The sequence below is a fragment of the Chenopodium album genome, chromosome 14 (assembly GCF_948465745.1).
Source record: "Chenopodium album chromosome 14, dcCheAlbu1.1, whole genome shotgun sequence".
NCBI classification, from domain to species: domain Eukaryota; kingdom Viridiplantae; phylum Streptophyta; class Magnoliopsida; order Caryophyllales; family Amaranthaceae; genus Chenopodium; species Chenopodium album.
The window spans coordinates 52803993-52824226 of record NC_137847.1 but is presented as its reverse complement, the minus strand read 5'-3'; the positions used below and the strand labels follow the sequence as shown (position 1 = coordinate 52824226).

The 20234-nt window shown below is 33.5% G+C and overlaps 2 protein-coding genes across 2 annotated transcripts; one reads left to right on the top strand and one right to left on the bottom strand.

The window, feature by feature from the left end:
- Window positions 1-549: 549 nt before the first annotated feature.
- On the top strand, window positions 550-7488 carry LOC145577545 (protein DETOXIFICATION 40-like). The gene is made up of 7 exons (XM_081635030.1): window positions 550-1013; window positions 3035-3666; window positions 4844-4900; window positions 4990-5228; window positions 5558-5676; window positions 5767-5853; window positions 7064-7488. The coding sequence occupies exons 1-7, from the start codon at window positions 681-683 to the stop codon at window positions 7133-7135; spliced, it is 1539 nt and encodes a 512-aa protein (XP_081491156.1). The 5' UTR covers window positions 550-680; the 3' UTR covers window positions 7136-7488.
- Window positions 7489-9924: 2436 nt separating this feature from the next.
- Window positions 9925-14025, bottom strand: LOC145577544 (disease resistance protein At4g27190-like). Its single transcript, XM_081635029.1, has 4 exons — window positions 10787-14025; window positions 10424-10468; window positions 10149-10239; window positions 9925-10059 (listed from the first exon to the last, which is right to left on the bottom strand). The coding sequence occupies exons 1-4, from the start codon at window positions 13200-13202 to the stop codon at window positions 10014-10016; spliced, it is 2598 nt and encodes an 865-aa protein (XP_081491155.1). The 5' UTR covers window positions 13203-14025; the 3' UTR covers window positions 9925-10013.
- Window positions 14026-20234: the final 6209 nt, after the last annotated feature.

Below are 20234 nucleotides of genomic sequence, written 5' to 3'. Positions count from 1 at the left end.
TTGAATAAACCCCATCATAAAGATGGGATCCATTTATTGAAAGCAATTAAAAAGTTTTTTGGGGCTTACCACCGGTGGAAGCCCCTATAAAAATTTACAATTGAGAAAGAGATGGAAAAAAAAAGAAAAAAGGAGAAGAGTGAAGGAATCCTTCAAAAAAAGCAGAAAAAAATTGGTAATAGAGACTAGAAAACCCAAGGAAAAAGCATAGAGGGAACCAAAAAAATCCTCTCAAGGAGAAAACCTAGAGGGAACCAATCTAATTTTTATAACCTGTCGTTGATATAGTAGTTCGTATGTATAAATAATTAACCATTTTACAAAATCTAAAATTTTAAAACACGAAACACACTTCATACTGTACTATACGTCTATACTTCCAAACATGGCTCTAATTAACCCACCTACACAATTAAACTTGTGGTTTAGTTGACATTTCCAAATTCCAACCCCTTTATTTTAAAGATATCCCACAATTATTTTATAGCCGTAAAATTACATAAACCCCCCTTTTTTTTTCTTCATATTATTATATATGTACCCCACTAGGCCACAACATTTTCCTCCACCCTCAACTTCTCAAAATAAATTCTCCCAAATTTCTCTATTACCAAATTATATTACCAAACAATTCATACAAACCCAAAAAAACACACAAACCACACCACCCCACCCATAACATGGGCTCTAGAGGTGACTTTGAGGAGCCTCTCCTCACATCCCAACCTTCTCTCCTTCTGCCGCCTCCATCGAAGGCGGCAGAAAAGATGAGCTCGGCTTTAGAAGAGACTTTAAGCGACCGTGACACGTCATTCCTCCGTCGTATATGGCTGGCCACGTGGCTAGAAATGACCTATTTGGTCCCACTTGCGGGACCCGCAATTGTAGTGTACTTGCTAAATAACGTGATATCGATGTCCACACAAATATTTTGCGGTCACCTCGGTAATCTTGAACTTGCGGCCACTTCTCTCGGCAATAACGGTGTTCAACTCTTGGCCTACGGTCTCATGGTACCAACTTTATTCTTTCCCTATATATATATATATATTTTTTTTAATTAATTATTAATTTCAATCCTATTTCCTCGGCATTAGTTTCTCGTATATCATTAATTTTTATTTTTGAGTATGTTGAAAATAAAATATACAAGTACAAGTGAGTACTAAAAAAAAAATGTAGTTGTTGCATCATGTTTGTTGTAAACTTTTAATTACTCCGTTTTAAATTTATTTTAAAAAATTGCGATAACTAAGTAGGTTCAATTTTTTGTGGTGATTAACTTTTGACTAATTTGATAGGATATATTTCAACACTAATACATAAGATTGAACGTGTATTAATATGGATACATTCTAATTGGACGTGTATTAATATGGGTACATTCTAATATTGAAATGATTTTCAGAGTAAATTGTTTCTTGGTAAAATTTGCCTGCCTAATAACTTTTATGCATTTATGCATATATGAATTATGGGAATTAATTAATTGAAATAATAAATACGACATTTATTTTTATTATTATTTTAATTACATTTGCCAAATTATTGGAAGAGTTGAGGGAAGACACTCCCTTAAGACATGCAGTAATTTTATTTTATTATTTTTTTTTTTTTGAAAGGAGATACTCCGCACTTTATTTATTTTGTTACTACGTGCAGGGTATATTAAATGTGGGCATTGAATACAACCAATATGTAATATAAGTAACCCACGTGATTAAAATAAAAATCAACTTCGATCAGTTGAGATAATTGTACTTTTATACCATATACGATATATCTGTTGTATATTAGACCAACTTTGTATAAATAATTTACTCGTATTGAATTTGAAAATAAGGTCAGAAAAATAGAATGTTCCGAAAATTTCTGATCTTTCATTTTCTTATCTATTCTTTTGTCCATTTTAGTGTACTACGTGTTAATTTCTCATTAATGCGAATTACTACAATACTCCATAGTTTATACTTAGCTAGGGACCATTGGATCGAGACTAATTAGTAAATAGTTGACAGTTAATAGTTAATTACTGCAGTACGTGCCAAAATTTGGTTAAACAAAGAAATGAGTAAGATAAAGTAGAATATAATAAAAATTAATGGTAGGTATCAAAGTTTGATTTGAAAAGAACAATTCAATAATTGGACAAATTAACATGACACGCATATTTTGTTAAGAGGAGTAGATTTGGTGGTAGTCATGATCTAAATTTAATAACAAAGAGATACTAATTGACATTAGATTTGTTTAAGTACTCCACATTAAGATTTGTTTAAGTACTCCACATTAAGAAATAAAGGAAGTACTAAGGAGTATTAAAATTCAGCTTTCAATTAGGAGTAATATAATACGAGTACTTGGTAGATACTTGTATTTTAATATGGAAAGACTGAAAGTGTAAGAGTTGGTAAGACAAAAAAAGGGTAGATGAATGCTTTTGTCTTAATGTAGACGTGCAGTCAGGACAAGACGGCTGTGGCCTGTGGGCATGGACTTGTCAACGTGATCACGTGACTTTCTATGACTTTATCTTTATACTGCAGGTGCATCTTGCAATATCACACTTTACTCGAATTTAGCAAGGAAAATGATATTTCGGGCTAAAATCTCACACGAGTCAAATAAAATTAATTTAGCGAAAAATAAAATAAAATTGAGCTTTAGAAGTAGAAAGGAAAGGGTAGGGGAATTTTCGCCATCAAAATAATTTTACCCTCACAATCTTATGATTTATGTAGGGATTTTAGTTAGGTTTGCATTTGTCAATTTTATGTGCATTAAGTTATTTATAATTTGTACATGTAAAATGTTTTTTTATACACTCTTAATATTTTTTAACGTTACTTACTGGTATAATAGGTAGCACCACCTTGTCAATTGTCACATTGTCACTACACAGATTGTAAGCGACCACGTATATGTACAATTTGATAATGTTAGGCAACATATGTACCTTGATTTTCGTTGGAGTATTAGATGTATATATGGCCTTATTACTTATACTATGTATCATGTATGTATGCACATGTAGCTTGGTATGGGAAGCGCGGTGGAAACACTATGTGGGCAAGCATATGGTGCTAATAAGCACGACATGCTTGGAGTTTATATGCAACGGTCCACAGTCCTCCTATTGGCCACCGGTATACCATTAATGATCGTGTACCTTTTCTCCAAGGACATCCTTTTACTACTAGGGGAGCCAGAGAACATAGCCTCAGCAGCCGCGATTTTTATATATGGTTTGATCCCACAAATTTTTGCGTACGCATGCAATTTTCCTATACAAAAGTTCCTCCAATCACAAAGTGTGGTATTCCCAAGTGCATACATCTCAGCCGCGGCCCTAGTGGCTCACATTGGGCTTACTTGGGTTGCGGTTTACAAGCTTGGATGGGGCCTCCTTGGGGCTGGTTTGGTGTTGAGTTTTTCGTGGTGGATCATAGTTGTGGCACAATTTGTTTACATTGTGGTGAGCTCAAGGTTCAAGTACACTTGGACTGGGTTTAGTTGGGCTGCGTTTAGTGGGCTTTATGACTTCTTCAAGTTGTCTGCTGCCTCTGCGGTGATGCTCTGTTTGGAAACTTGGTATTTTCAGATATTGGTGTTGATTGCTGGCTTGCTCGATAATGCTCAACTCGCCTTAGACTCCCTCTCAGTAAGGTATGAGTTTTTTGCTCTGCAATTTCAAGTTAATCTCAACTGGCCGTTTTTCCTATGTAATACACCCTAGTTGGAAATAATAGTCACGTATACTTATTTAGTGATAGAGTATGAAACATATTACTAGGACTCAACCATCAGCTTAAGTTCCACTTACTTGGTATCAGAGCCCGCGTGATGCAAAGGTCACAAGTTCGAATCTCATCCATCCCTCCTTTTAAAGTGGAATGTTTTGTGTGAGGAGGGAGTGTGATAAAGTATAAAACATATTTTTGGGCCTAATCCATCAGGTTAAGCTTTTAGTTGAGATAGTCTACTAATATTTAGAATGTTTGGAAATAAATTATTACAATTCATGTTGAATCTATGGAGTGTTAGCTACTCGTAGCTTGTTATTACTAGATGAAATCACAAATGATATGTGGTCTTACACCATCCAAAAAATATGTAGGGTCTAAAATTTTATATAATTCAATTTTGTTTTTCCTTTTTTCATTATTGATGAGTGGCTTATGGAAAGATGGTCTCCATTGAAAATCAATTCATTTAATATCTCCTTAAATTAGGATACTGTTACTATAGAAGTGTTATACAATAAAGGTATGGGCCTCTTATTCTACTTGCCTAGTACTTGGATGATGTTACCTCTAATAAATTGAACGATTTGGACCTCACATAATGCATAAAAAGATGCATCAAATAACAGGATTTCCTTGTTTATATCATGAATATATATGTGTCGTTTGTCATATTGGTAGAAAAGGTTACAATTCCTGCATAAGGAGTAAGGACATATGAACATGAATGCATGTAATAAGTTGTATAATGTGTTCAACATTTGCCTATAATTAGCTACTACAAACATGGCCTAATTAATCAACTTATAATTGCTAAATGTATATTAATTACTTTGTTTTTCTGCACTATGACTGATTTTTATGTATTGAACTTTGGCTTACTATAGATTATTTTTTTGCCGGGCTTAACTTATTTTTGCTAAACTTGACTGATTGCTGAACTTAACTGATTTTAATTTGGTTGTTAGTTTTAAAAGCAATTTATCTTATCCGTAACTTATTTAAGTAAACCGAGAAGAACATAGCCTTAAAACTCCGTGCATATGACTATACATTCATGATTTAAGCTTATAAGTTGTGACTTTGTGTAAATCTTGCAGCATGACAATTTCTGGATGGGTGTTCATGATTTCGGTGGGATTCAATGCAGCTGCAAGGTTAGCTACACTCGATCTGTCCCTTAAGTACTTGTATTAAGTAAGAAAACATGAGTTCAGAAATTAAATTGTTTGTTTGTAATTGACAGTGTAAGAGTGAGCAATGAACTAGGAGCTAAGCACCCAAAATCGGCCTCATTTTCAGTTGTAGCAGTGACAACCATTTCCTTCTTGATCGCCCTCATCTTTGCCATCCTTGTGCTCATTTTCCGGTATCAGTTGAGTTACATCTTTACTGGTGGAACGGAAGTCTCTGAAGCTGTTGCTGATCTTTCCCCCTTCCTCGCCATTTCTATCCTTCTTAATGGTGTCCAACCTGTTTTATCAGGTAACAAAATTTTCGAGTTTTTGTTTTTCAATTTGGAACTTATAATTTAACATAAAAAATGTAACAAATAACTTTGTGCATCGTTCAAACTTGTTATCTTTATCTAATGAGGTGAGCGGAATAAGGTCTCTTTATCAGTAGTTAGGAAAAAACATTGTAATATGTTGTACTCTGTATAATAACATTGCAATGAAGTGAACGCACACACACGTCACACAGTTTCCGTTGCAAATTAAATGGTAATTGTTTCGGATCTATGTGATGTTTGTCTTAACGATCTCTTAGTACAGGAATATGCATGCTTTGCTAAAGTTAATGATAATTTGCAGGGGTGGCAGTTGGATGTGGATGGCAATCCTTTGTTGCTTATGTAAATGTCGCGTGTTATTATGTGGTTGGAATCCCTGGTGGAGTACTACTCGGATTTTACTTTAAGCTTGGTGTTAAGGTAAATTCTTTTGTTCATTACTTTCGCGCTACATTCATACTTGTATTAATCGTCCTTACAAAATATCGACACATTATTGTCTCATTGTAGGGCATATGGGGTGGAATGATCGGAGGTACCGTGATACAAACTCTTATTCTACTATGGGTCACGTATCGAACGGATTGGGAAAAAGAGGTATTGTTATTTGCTATTCATGCTTATTCTATATTATGTGATTTAGGCACGTATCTTTATGAATATGTTCTTGTGGTCGGACTGTCGGAGTACCTCATTTAAACTTTTAAAGGACTTAATTGGAGCGTTGTACCAAATATAATACGGGAGTAATATAATTGACAGCTATACTTGATAAAAATGTTTTGGTCTAACTTTTTACAAGTCTCTAAGATGAATCTTTAACTCGAATTTCCTTTTCCATTCTAAGATTAATACAATAAATATGGACCATTTTGTAATAAAATTGTTTTGGTCGGACTCTTTACAGTCGACTGGTTGAATTTCAACAAGCATGGACCATTTTTTTTCCTAAGAAAGTATGGACCGTTTTATAGAAGAGATAACTGAGATGTTAACTACTGAAATTACACCATAAATATTTGTAGAATTTGTTTCGAGTTTAATTAGGCAGTCCACAAGGACAGTGATATATATAGTTGGAATTTGTCTTTATTTGACGAGAATTCAGTTGATAAAGCCATTTAATTCTCTCTGACAGTACTCCCACTCTATAACAAACGTGTTTTAGGAGTATTTTAGTGGGTGAAGAATTGAATATTATCCATAATCATGAATGATGATGAAAGAAATTAATGTGTAACAAATAATCACCAACTTCATTAACAAACTAATCATGTAATTTATAACTTGAATGCATATATTGTCATAAAAGTGAGTGCATATTGCATCTTTGATGTAACGTAGGAGTATTGATTTTGATTCTAATATACTCGGTAGTTAGGTTGATTGGATTCCTACATGGCAATGTTTGTTATAATGTACCATCATAATACATTCATACACCTTTGATTATCGTCTACTCGTCTTACTATCTTGAATTACATATCATAATGACAATTGTTTCCATGTTTATTATATTTTCTACGTATAGCAGTTTTTGTTGTTTCGTATAGGAGGTTACTTGAAATTTTCTCAACTCAATATCTTAGCTCTTCGTGACGTTTGTTCCAAAATCGTCTATCAGTTTGTTCCAAAATTCATGCGTAGTAGCGTAATATAATGTCGTTGTATGACAAATTAATATCGAACGTACGTTTACGTACTCCAATTATGTGTCCAATAATGTTTACATGTTTTATTAAACATATCTTAGCTTAGTTGTGAAGATGATGGTTGGTTTTAACCACTTTATATGTTGTATTTGCAGGTAAAGAAAGCTGCCGAACGACTAGATACATGGGAAGCCATGAAAGAGCCATTGATAAACAAGATTAGTTGAAAATAAATCATTATTAATGATCAAAATTGTGCGATGAAAATTGGACAAAAGTGCATGCAGTACTGAGTAACTCATCTATATACAGAAAGCGTCAAATCAAACATGAAAGCAAATTTTGTTCGTAGTGAAAATGGATGCATATTTGTTGTGGAAACTATATCCATGTATAATGCGCCTGCATTCAAGAGAATTTCAACAATGTTTTGATGTTATGGTTTGGGGAATTGGATTTAGTCATCAGTTTTAGTTTGCTGTAAAGATAGCTACATTGTTAAGTTAGTCGACTACACCATTGAAAGTGATTGAAAATGATACTTATTTTGACCAAAGAAAGGCAATCTATCTCCGTTCCATAATAATTGAGAAGCTTCTCTTTTTATTTAAAATAAGGAAAAATTGCTTAGAATAATCCCACTTTTGGATTATTTTTAAATAATCTCATTTTTACTCCTAATCTACTCCTAATGGTCTCAGATGACCGGTTAACTGTTAAAAAGATAAATTCTTTTTTTTTTTTTTTATAATTTTTTTTTTAGTTTTAAAGTACATGTTTCCCATTCAATTTGTCTAAAATTTTTAATTAAAATAAATGAAATTAAAAAAAAGGGGTGTCACCAGCCACCACCTCCACCAGCCACCGCACTTGATTGCCGAATTGCAGCAGATCGGATCGGAGCTCGAGAGAGAGTAACGGAGGCCGAAATCGTGGCGGGGAAGCCGAACTCGAGCCGGGGAAAGGGGAGGGAGGTCGGAATCGGAAAGGAGATAGGATTTTCGAGGGTGGCGTGATGAATTTATGGGCTGAAAAAAAGGGACAGAGGAAGAGGAGAGGGGTGAAAACATGGCGGGGCAAGGGGATGGGAGGTCGAGATCGGGACGGGGAATGGTTTTGAAGGTGTTTGGTGGTTCATGGGGAGGGATACGGTGGTCGTCGCATTCAGGGGGAGGGGAATGACATCGGAGCCTAAGTTTTCGAGGGTGATGTTGCTTGTTCGTGAGGGCAGGAGGCGTGTTGGGCTGGTTTCGGAGCCTGGTTTCGAGGGGATTCAGGCCAACGCCGGCGCAGGCGCTGTCGCTGGGGGGCCTGGTGACCGGAGCCACGGGGCAAGGTGTCAGCGGCGGCGGGGAAGGCATGGGCCGGTGGTGGTTTGTAAATAATTATTAATTTTTTCTTTAAAATATTTTTAACTATTTTAAAAATTAATTTTATTTTATTTTTATTTTTGTGACAAATCACAGGCCAACACGTGTCAAGTAACTTGTTATAACAAGCTACCTGATTGGTTGGGACTAGAGCTGTCAAAAACTGACCTGACTCGAGAACCTGATCTGAACCGACAATGATCTAAACCTGATCTGTATCCAAACAATGGGGTGAGCTAATGACCTGTAACCTGACCTGAATCGACCTGATGTGAGCCGACAACCGATTTGATCTAATACTTTATGACCTAAACCCGAATTTGCACCTGATCTGATAGTAACCGTCAACCAATTTAATCCGACTCGACAACAATACGAACCCGAATTAGTACCCGACCCGATTTGAACCTGAAAACAATTTTAACCCAACACAACTTGTTATTGACCCGATTCATGAAAGGTTTAATAAAATTTTACACACCTTTCGTTCAGGTGATACAGTGCTGTAAACCCTTAATCCTTAACAAAATATTGGTACAATTTGTTCAGCTTATATACCTTTTGTTCTCTATTACTTCGCATATAGGCTTAATAAAATCTTGATAATGTTTGATCAAATTATTAAAGGCGTAATTATATAGGTTCAGGTTTACCACATCGATATATATTCGAATTGAACTTGAACCAAAACCAAGAATGATCTAACTTTAAGATTATCCGACCAAATAATTATCTAACCCAACCCTAACACGAACTCGAATGTACCATCTATTAACCCGCCCAAACCCGACTCAACACAACCCGAACCTAAAATTGAACTCGATCTGAATTTGACTCGAATTGAACCCGACCTATACCCGAAAAGGTAAACGACCCAGAATAATCTAAATTGAAATTGACCCGACCTGAACCTGAACCTGATCTGAGGCTAGATTGACCCGACATAACCTGATCCTAATTCAACCCGAAACCTGATTTGACCCGACCCGAACCCGACTTGAATACCCAAATTGACAGCTCTAGTTGGGACCATTTAAAACTGATTGATATCAAAGGTGGGATTATTTAAAAATAACCCAAAGGTGGGATTATTTTTAGCGAACGGCCCAAAGGTAGGATTACTCCGGGCAATTTTTCCTTGAAATAATTTGTGAATGTGTCATATAAATTTTCAAAATATAGTTACATGGTTGTTTAAAATACTAATTTCCGCCTACAACCCCTCAAAAAAAATGTGCATAATCTTAGACGATGGATATAGGGAGGGGAGCTCTTAAATGAAATTGAAGCGAACATTTTTCACTTATATCAACCGGGCAAGGTTTAATGATTTGTTGGCACAATAAGAATTAGGAGAAGCATTAGAACTATATTGAGTGGATGACTATATGGAATAATCACTTTTGGTTCATGTAGCCGATCTAACTTATGGAATTAAGACTTTGATTGATTAGAACTATATTGAGTCATTAATTAGAAGCATTGATTAAATTCATGATTTTTACTATATGTAAGGAGTATATTATAACACAGAACGAAATTCAATTTGAAGAAAATGATATTGAAAATCAAAACTGAATTTCATGATACCAGATACTATGATACATTTGAAGTCTAACATATGAAATCTTCACATATGATGGGTTTCATGAACTTTGAAAATGTGCAGAAAAAACAGCAACAACTTTTTATTACAGGAAAAATCTACCAAGTTTATTCCAATATACGATGTCGATTAGAGCGACTGCTGTTGCTTCTGTTGAGTCCTCTTTGCGATGAACCTGCATTTGGGTAATGCAACATTTAATCAGGCTTGTCTTAACTGATACCATAAGAGAAAATTAAGACAGCATCAGTACTGGTTTTGGACCTGTTGTCACTATCAAGGCTACCTACAGTAGGTAAATACGCCAGACCACCCTTAAATATGAGCTTAAGTCCCCAACGCCCCCAAGTATCTCCTGTTCACAAATTACACTATGATTGTTAAAAGATACAAGAAATTGTAAGCTAATTAAGTAATCACTCCGTACTACCACACAGAGTTAATATGCTCAGAGCCGAGGAGAGTAAGAGGCCATATCCAGTATGTTTCTGCTGGTAACAGAAATGCAGAATGTAATCTATGATTAACTTTACAGATACCTGTATCATTATTTGGCTGCTCATCTGGTGAAGGTATTGGCAATTCTGCAAAAAAAAAAAAAAAAAATGTTGAAGGGATTCAGTTTTTCAGGAATGAACATATAAGAAAGTTTAAAATTAGCACACATATATAGTATAGTTTTCTCTTAGTGTTACGTAAGATGGTTGATGATGATTAATTTGTGATATATGCGGCTAGCACAGGCATGATACACAACGCAGACAGCAAGACAGGAGGAAGAAGTACGAATGTAGTAAGTCAATGCCGCAGGCAAAGTAATAAAAAAAAGGTAGAGACATGGTTCTTAGACAGACAACTGTTAGTAAGAAGAAACAAAAGCAAGTCTCAACTTATAGGCACACCTGAAGTAAAAGAGAGCTCCTCTGCTAGCTGTGGTATTTCTTCGTATTTGAAGGTAGAACTGGAGTTTTGATTACGTTTTTTTGCTTTCTCAAGCCACTTTTTATCCCCTCTGATTTTAATCTCGCGTTCTCCACCCAAGATGATCTCAGGAAGCTCCATGATTCCACAACTGCAAACCTCAACCTCCTGCAAAGAAGGACAATTCAGCACTTGATAATCACTTATGTTCTTCAGCTCCGGCAAGTCAGAAAGCAGCAATGTTGTTAGTTCAGGAACAATAAGGTCGACATGTTTGCCCCTAATATCTGGCTTAATTATGGAAACAGTTCTCCGACATCGCTTCACTTGTATCTTCTTCAGCTTTTTGAGCTTTTGAAGCACCTCCCACGTGAGCACATACTCGAGTTCGTTGTAGTCAGAGACATCCAATTTGGTCAAGTACTTGCAGCAGCCAGCAATATTCAATGAGGGTAATTTTTTAGCACAACTCATCATGTTCAACTCTTTGGTTCCTTTTGGGAGAGTAGCTTCGTGATCTTGTACTATTGTTACACTATCTTTGCCAATAACACGATTATCACTGTTGTAGATTCCACCAACAAAAAATTTGAAACTCTGTTTCGCAGCTCCTGGCTTGGCAGCATTCTTCTCGAATTCTGAAGTCTGTAAAAAATCTCTGAGGACTGCAGTATCCAAAAAGTTAAGCTGAAGAACAGCCAACCTCTTCAAATTTTTGAGCTCGTCTATACAAAGACCTTTCCAAGCTGAAGAAACCCTATTCGACCTCTGTTTGAGAATCCCCTTACAATTGCACATCAATAGAAGTTCTTCTATTTGTGTCAATTGACCAAGTTCTCCAGGTCGGAAAAATTTTAACTTAGTCTGTGAAAGATCTAGACGCCTTAAGTTTGACAAGCTGTTAAACCCTACAGGCAACTCTCTTAAGGGTGTCCCAGCGAGGTCAAGGACAAATAATTTATGAAATTTCGACAAGGATGGTAGATGAGTCAAGCTACTGCAATTGCGAAGGATAAGTGCACGAAGATTTACCAAGTCAGCAAGTGATTTTGGCAGTGATGAGAATCCTGTATAGGATAAATTAAGGACTCGAAGATTAACTAGTTTTGAAAAAAAATCATCATGGGATACTATTAGACGATTTAAACCCAAGGGTTTATTGTCTTGCAATAACAAAGTAGAGAGATTAATGCAATCAGGACCACTTTGTAAAGCACCTAGCTCATTCTGAACGAATGAGGCTCTCTCGGTGTTTGGAGGCCAATCCTTTGCTAATGGAAGCTCTTTGAGAGAATTTCCACATTTGACAAAGAGTTGGTGACCTCTTGTCACAGCAACATTCTTTGCCACAAGTCGAATTACGTTGAGCATCCTGACTAATTCTTCAGACCTACCATCCTCTTCAGCAACGATCTCAACAAGGTGAGCATCTCTGAGATTATTCAATACATTCCATCCATAACCCATGGTTTCATTCAAGGATGAAACTTGATCATCTAGAAGCCCTTCCCACATCCAATACTCTATCAGTTCCTTTGCCTTGAGAGCGTTAGGGCCCTTATCGAAACAATCCTTTGGAAACAACAGACAATAAACAAAACATGATAACGACTTCTCATCCAAATTTTCGAAGATATCTTCGAAATCACTGAAAAACTTGTGGCTTTTGTAACCAAGCAAGGACCCTGAAGTACTCAATACAAACAATTCTCTTTCCCAAGCTTCGATAATTTTGTCAGGGTTGGCCTTAGGTATTTCTTTCAGGGCTGTTGCTAATATATTAATAGCTGAAGGAAGGCCATCAAGATCTTTAACAGCAAGCTCAGTATTCTTGTGGATATCACCTTCTAAAATCCAAATGTTAGGGCCTGCCTCATGGAAAAATAATTTCCAGGCCTCATACGGAAGGAGAGGTTTAATTTCATGAACTCTGCTCCTGTCTCCAAAACTGCTCTCAAGTTTATTGCAGGCTGAATAACTTCTTGAAGCAACTATCAGCTTACACTTATCGCCAGAGCTTGGAATTCCAATACAATCAAGTTGGAAATCTTGCCACATTGGTGAATAGTCTAAAATCAGGAGACACTTCTTGCTAGACAGAGCCCCCTGCAGTGTTAAAGCTCTTCTGCTGTCATCTGTACAGGCAGACAGATTAAGATCCGGTAACTGCCTTGCAATTTCTTTTTGGATGTCTTTGATCGTTGATTTATAATCGATACTGACCCAAATAACACTCTCAAGGTCCTCCTCTTCCAAAGCTTTATTATGGATTGTTGATGCCATGAGTGTCTTTCCAACACCAACTATTCCACGAATGCACACAACCTGAACCCCTTTTTCCCGTGAAACCTCCTCCCATATCTCGTCTTTGATTTTTTTAACACTATCTCCAAACATCTTCTTACAAGACCTCCTAAATCCTATCAACTTCAAGTCTTCACCATCCTTCAAGTCTTCAACATCGCCAATCCACGTTGAAGGGTCAGGCCTAAACACACCGCCTTCATTAAATTTCTCTGAGATGTCCTTGAGCAAACCTTTCAGATCTTTCACCTTCTGTTCCAGTATTGACAAATTCTTACTGCTTATTGTATATAAACTATAAAAGCAGGCAGATGAACCAATAACTGGTGCCAATATTCCCACAACAACAGCCACTACCTGATATGCTGCAAAAGCCAGATTAATCTCATTAGATATCAGATCAATCTCATTAGTTATCGCATACTAAAAACCAACAGATAATGTAATAATGCAGAGATAATTATAATCATAACTTCACTTGAGCATTTTTCCGAACAGTTGGTGTGCATGGAAATTATATACTATATACGATTCAAATCATGCAATACTACGAGTAGTATATAATAATTCTGTATCATAGTATGTGTATTAGTAATTGAGAGGTCAAATATAGTAGGAAAAACTTAGCTTGATTTTCATAAACATAGATCATAACTGTTGTTTGACTTCTGTTCTTTCTCCGGAAAGTTGACTTTTGTTTCGTAAAGCATTGTTGCTCATCCAATATACGTATTCTCGTACACAAATTTGTTTTGGTTGAGAACCGAGACCGGCGAGAGGGGTCGAATCCTACTGTCAAATTTGGGTCGAATTCTCTTCAACTTTTTTTTTTTTTTTTACTAAACTAAAACTATTTTTACTAAATTTAAATTGCATGATATCTTTAGGTTGTCTTTTTTTTTTTTTTTAATTTTTTTTTAAGCTTTTCAATTACACTCTTAAAAATTAAATTTTAAAGTAGATGAATTATTGAGTTATTACCTTATAATTAGATTGATATCATCATGTAATATGTTGTTGAGTTTGTTACAATGCCTAATTTTATAAATTATTTTCTCTATAATTTTTACTAATATCTAACTAAAGATATTCATGGTCAAAGTTTTGACCCGAAATGTGTGCAAACTCAAGTGTGGCAGTTAAAAAAACGAAGGGAGTATTAGTCGCCTCATTAGATAATTTCTTGTGTCATTCTCATCTTTAAGCCAAATTCAAATCGAATTATTGATGACATATCATATATACCTACATATGTGAGACGATAAGTAATGAACTATAAGCAAACAAATCATTAGTTTATTATAACTCTTCAATAATACGACCTTATGAGGCTACGAGAATTATTAGTTTGCTACATTACTAATTCATTTCCTATAAGATGTTAGTTAGAGTTCTCAGGTCGGAATTTAATCGAGTCAGGTTATTATCAGTCTGAGTCAAACAAATCAGATTGAATTGGGTATTTTTCAAGTTAATATCGCGCTAGTTGAGTTTAAGTCGGGTCAACCAGTTTGATTTGCATTCAAGTTGGGTCAAACCGATTTCGGGTTGGGTTCACATTGAGTCAAACCGGTACCAGGTTAAGTTTAGATTGGGTCAAATTTAGATTATTCGAGTTGAGTTTAGCTCGATTAAATAGTGCAAAAGTACTAGACCTAAATTTGAGATGCCAACTTTTGGCCTGGTTAGATAGTGCAAAAGTACTTAACTCCATATCCAGTTAAATTATCAATGTCTTTATTGGTCATTTAGCATACTCAAAGAAATCAAGAAATCATCTATTGACCAAACACTTAAATACAATCAGTAAGTCAAATTAATTAATACAAGTAGCTAATTAAAATCAGCAAACACGATAATATCACTTTTCGGGTTTTCACTAGACACGTTCAAAGTAAATGAATAGCAGAATAGTATGAAAGCTGACTAAAAATGAATAAGAAAATTTCCCTCCGTTTACAAAAGATGAAATTATTTCATTATTGTATAATTGTATTCTTGGTTATAGAGATCAGTTGATCAAAGCAAAGTTTGACCACAAATAATTCTCATCATATTAAATGGGTATAACAAAATTAAACAGAAGCAAATGTTAGCTGTACCTATCATGATGCTACTAACTGTCACAACTGCTTTATCCAAGTAGGAAGCACAACCGGCAATCTCAACTCTGAACTGTAAAATGATGAATTTCATGGCAGTGTCGTCTTGGACATTTTAGGGGTCCGGAGCGAAATCTTAAAAAAGGCCCCTAAATTATGAGAATGTATTTCATAAATTTTTATATTATAAAGTTCACCAAAATTATTGATTTTAATCGATCCTCCGAGCATTTTTTTTAAAGCAAATTCATCAATCAAACCCTCACAAGCTATATTTCCACTACCTCATTTTATTTATTTAAAAAAAAAGTCAAGAATTTAAACCCAATAAATAAAAAAAATTAATAAAGAAGAGAAGTTCAGTAATTAAAGCTAACATAATACGAAGTAGAATTTAGGTAATTAAAGCAAAGAAATAAACTAAAAGAGAAAGTAGAAAAGAAAAAAGGAAAATGAAAGCTCATATAAAAGAGAAAATGAAAATCTAAAAATACAAAACAAAAAGAAAATTAAGCAAATAAACCAAACCCCTGCTTTAGTGCTTCTTCATTTCCTCCATTTGAACCCAAAAAAATCACTTAAGCTAACTAAATTAATCTTTTGATTCATCTTTATTTAGATTAAAAAGAAGCAGTTATACTTGTCATTAGTACTACATTTTATTTAGATTAAAAAGAAGCAGTTATACTTGTCATTAGTACTACATTTCATTAATTTATCAAAAAATAGTTTTTTTTAAAAAAAAATATAAAAAAAGAAAAAAAAACAAAGAGGGCCCTACAAAAGGGGGGCCTTGAGCGATCGCTCAATGAGCTCCCCTAGTAGCCGGCACTGTTTCATAGTAGTGTACGAAAGTATTAGACAATATAGCTTAATTTGGACGTTACAACTTACAATTACAAATACGAATGTACAAGTATGAAAAATATCAAACGCTTGGGGAAAAAAAATGACATACCTTTTATTTGGCACGAACTTTATATTATAGAGTAGATAAGAAAACCTTGAGCCAAAGCTACTTAATCTCACGCATCAAAGAAGAATTGGAATGTTTTATATGTGGATAGGAAAAGAAAGTAGAGAAGTTTCATCCTATTTATCAGTCCAAAAAAGTCAAGATCTAAACCAATTTTACCAAATGATAATTTTTAATTTTATTTATTTATTTAGAGTAAAGTCATTTCTTTGATATAATAATCACACAATGCAGGTGATAGAGCAGTAATAACCTATCTAATCTTATACTTTCTCCGTTCATTTTTAATTGCAATTAAAAAGAGGAAATACTAAATATTATAGCGATTGAAATTATTTATAACTTGGGCCTTTTTTTTTTTAAAAAAAAATAACTTGGGCTTGTTTGACAATGTTTTTTGTTTTCAGTTTTTCGGTTTCTTGAAAATAAAACCAAAAATAGGATATAAATAAAAAAAAATGTCACTTTTCAAAATTATCATGATTTTAATAAGTTTGACATATTTTTAATTCATTATATGACATATATCATACGAAGTATGACTTTGAAAAACAAAACAAAAAAATAAAAAATAAAAATAAAAATTATATAAATTTACAGCAATACCAAAAAGAGTTTTGTATGTGTGTGTGTTTTTTTTAGTGGAGCCTATATCTAGCTCACATCTTACCACCATATATTGTATTGTATATTTTAAACTAGATAAAAAAAAAAATAATAATAATAATAAAAAAAAAGGCAAATCATATAGATAAAATAAAGCTCACCTCAAATAAAGGAAAATAAGTTTTGATTATAAGAGATTAAGTTTAAATCAACAATAACAACGCCCAAAACAACACTTTAGAGCATTCCAAAAGACCAAAACTACACAGTTGCCCTATACGTATTACTGTAATTTATAAAAGAAAAGACTTCGACTTAAACACTTTATACAAGCTAAAGGATTATTTATACTAATTGCTATTTATCAAATAATTTTATTTAAAATAGAATCTCCTTAAACTTGTAAATTAAACTACTACTATACATGTGTCGTACGGACTACGGAGTGTTAATGGATTGATGTGAAACAATTGTAAAGATGATAGCCAATATCACATATACTCAGCGGCGGATGTAGAATATTTAGGCCCTGTTCTTTTGAGCTTCTGGGCAGAACAGAGTAGGGGTCAGTAGAGTAGAGCAGATTAAATTTCAGTAGAGTAGAGCAGATTAAATTTCAACAGAGCAGAGCAGAGTAGAGCAGATTTCAGGATAACAGAGCAGCGCAGAGCCGAGCCGAGCCGAGCAGAGCTGATTTCAACATTATTATTATTATTATTATCATTACTATTATTATTATTACTATTATTATTATTATTATTATTATTATTATCATTACTACTATTATTATTACTATTATTATTATTATTATTATTATTATCATTACTACTATTATTATTACTATTATTATTACTACTACTACTACTACTACTATTATTACTATTATTATTACTATTATTATTATTACTATTATTATTATTATTATTATTATTATTATTATTATTATTACTATTACTATTACTATTACTATTACTACTATTACTATTACTATTACTATTAAGTGCATATACCACTGATTTAGGTGAGTGAAAACATAAATAAATGTGTTCCGTATTTAACATATGTTAATAGTATAAAGATAAAAGACAACAGTTTACTTATATTCATTTCACAAAAATTTTAAAATAAAATGATTTAATGAGTAATAATGATTTTACTTATAAATATGTCTTAATCATATATTTTTAACCCTCAAAATAATAATGAAATACAAAGTACTACTTAAAAACAACCTCTTTTTTTTTTAATTCTTAAATTGTATGAAAAAATTTGAAAAATAATTCAACTCAATGAACTAACAATCAATACCCACATAAAATGTTTCTATACATTGTGATTCTAATATCAAATGTTTATAAAAAGAAATTGTTATTAATTTTTATTATTATTATTTATTTTTTTGAAAGAATTGTTATAATTATTAGAAATTATTAATTAATAATATTATTAAATATTAATTCTTAATAATTTGAATTATTAAATATTATTATTGATAATTATTATTATGATTAATAAATATTAATTATTATAATAATTATTTTTAATATTAATAATTATTTGAAAATATAGCAGGGTAGAGCAGATTTCTTTTGAGCAGAACAGAGAAGATTTGATCTGAGCAGAGCAGTGGAGGGGCACTAAATAAATAAAATGCTTATAAGAGAAATTGAACCCAACACAACTCAATGCATTACCACTATGACAAAGCTAATTAAATGTTATTTATTGCATTAAAATTGAGTTAATATAAAAAGTGGGTACTGAACTTTCGTCAATGTTGCAAATTGGGTACTCATGTTTGGCTCGTGGCAAATTGGGTACTGTAACCGGCCTAAGACTACTTTTCCGGTGGTTTACTTGCTGCAAGAGGTAAATAGCAAGTTAAACTGAAAAAAAAAAATATTCTGCATAACAACACCCGAGGCTTTAGTGCTTCACGCCTTCACTTCTCCCCAAACAAAGCTCTCACATTGATGTAATTAAAGGAGTTTTTTTCTTTAAAAAAAAAAAATTAGTTCTTCTATGTTGGTAACCGGTTCTTATAGGTGAACAATCTGGCAGTACCAAAGTTCAGTACTCAATCTGCAACATTGCAAATATGACTATATGAGTACCCAATTTGCAACTTTGTTGATAGTTCAATACCCAGTTTTTATATTAACTCTATTAAAATTGTATTTAACCGGTAAATTTACACCTTACCTAAATAAAAAATAATAATTTTTGGAGGGGCCGGTGCTACCCAGGCCTCTTAATATATCCGCCCCTGCATATACTACCAAAGTCAAATACAACAATAATTATTAATTAACAATGATTAATGATAAACAGATAGGCAAGTGATGTAAGATACTATGGAGTAAGATATGTACGATATAATATATATTTGTATTTATGTTCATCAAAATTTTAATACGAGTACCATTTAGTGACTAAAATTATACTATTCCAAATGTAGTATGGAGTGATAGCGATTTTAATATACTAAAATTATACTACGTATTATTCGTCTTACAGCTAATTTTCTGCCAGCTGATGAAGAGTTTTTGGCTGTCTAATGGATTTCCTTCATATAATGTTAGGTTAATAAGATTTGAAATGATTTGGAGTTTGTAATAAGACAAATATAAAAAAAAGTTGAATAATGTTGGAGTCATACTCGTACTAATTTACCATGTGAGACGATGTGCACCGATGGTATAATGCAATACTTAATCGACTATTGAAATCAAAAAAAAAAAAAGTACTCCGTAGTCATCATAAATGATGATAGGTAGATAGTATTTTAATTTGTGTTTTGTAAACAAAAAAAAAAAAAAAAAAAAAGAAAAAAGTAAAAATAGTAAATACTACTAAATAGTAATGTAATTTGTGAAAGCCAGTAAGAAGTTGTACGTAGTCAAATATTGAACTAAAACCTTGATACAAAGTAATAATTGCAATAGTTTAACTTTTGAACTATTTATACTTCGTATATTTACTCTTACTATACTTGTGTAAAACTGTAATTTTTTTTTTTTTTGAAAGAACCCAACGAGGATACTATTATATTAGATCATTTAAAACAAAATCAAGAACCAAAGGCGGGATTACATCACTCCACAATCATTGACCAACTCCCAAGGTTGGAAGTGAGCCAAGTCATGTGCTACATTATTGCCATGCCTCTTAACAAACAACCAAACAATACTATAAAGAACAGAACACAAAGCTTTAATATCATCTAACACTAATTGAAACAAACTCAAACCCACAGTATTGTTTCGTAAGGCCTCAATCACAAGCAAGCAGTCGCTCTCCACCACCACGCTTCGCAGCCCAGCTTCCTTGGCCAAATGCCACCCCCACTCATACTGTACTTTTTACCATATATAGAAGAATATATGTTGCCATACAAAATATTTCTGAATTAGTCTATATGTATAATTTCATTTGGAAACT

Bases quoted from the DNA above. Each gene is read 5' to 3' on its own strand.
- LOC145577545 (XM_081635030.1), top strand. From the start codon at position 681: ATGGGCTCTAGAGGTGACTTTGAGGAGCCTCTCCTCACATCCCAACCT. The intron at 4,901-4,989 runs GTTAGCTACACT...TGTAATTGACAG, and splicing joins GGATTCAATGCAGCTGCAAG to TGTAAGAGTGAGCAATGAAC. The intron at 5,854-7,063 runs GTATTGTTATTT...TTGTATTTGCAG, and splicing joins GAACGGATTGGGAAAAAGAG to GTAAAGAAAGCTGCCGAACG.
- LOC145577544 (XM_081635029.1), bottom strand. From the start codon at position 13,202: ATGTTTGGAGATAGTGTTAAAAAAATCAAAGACGAGATATGGGAGGAG. The intron at 10,469-10,786 runs GTGTGCCTATAA...TTTTTTTTGCAG, and splicing joins GGAGCTCTCTTTTACTTCAG to AATTGCCAATACCTTCACCA. The intron at 10,060-10,148 runs GTCCAAAACCAG...ACCCAAATGCAG, and splicing joins AGCCTTGATAGTGACAACAG to GTTCATCGCAAAGAGGACTC.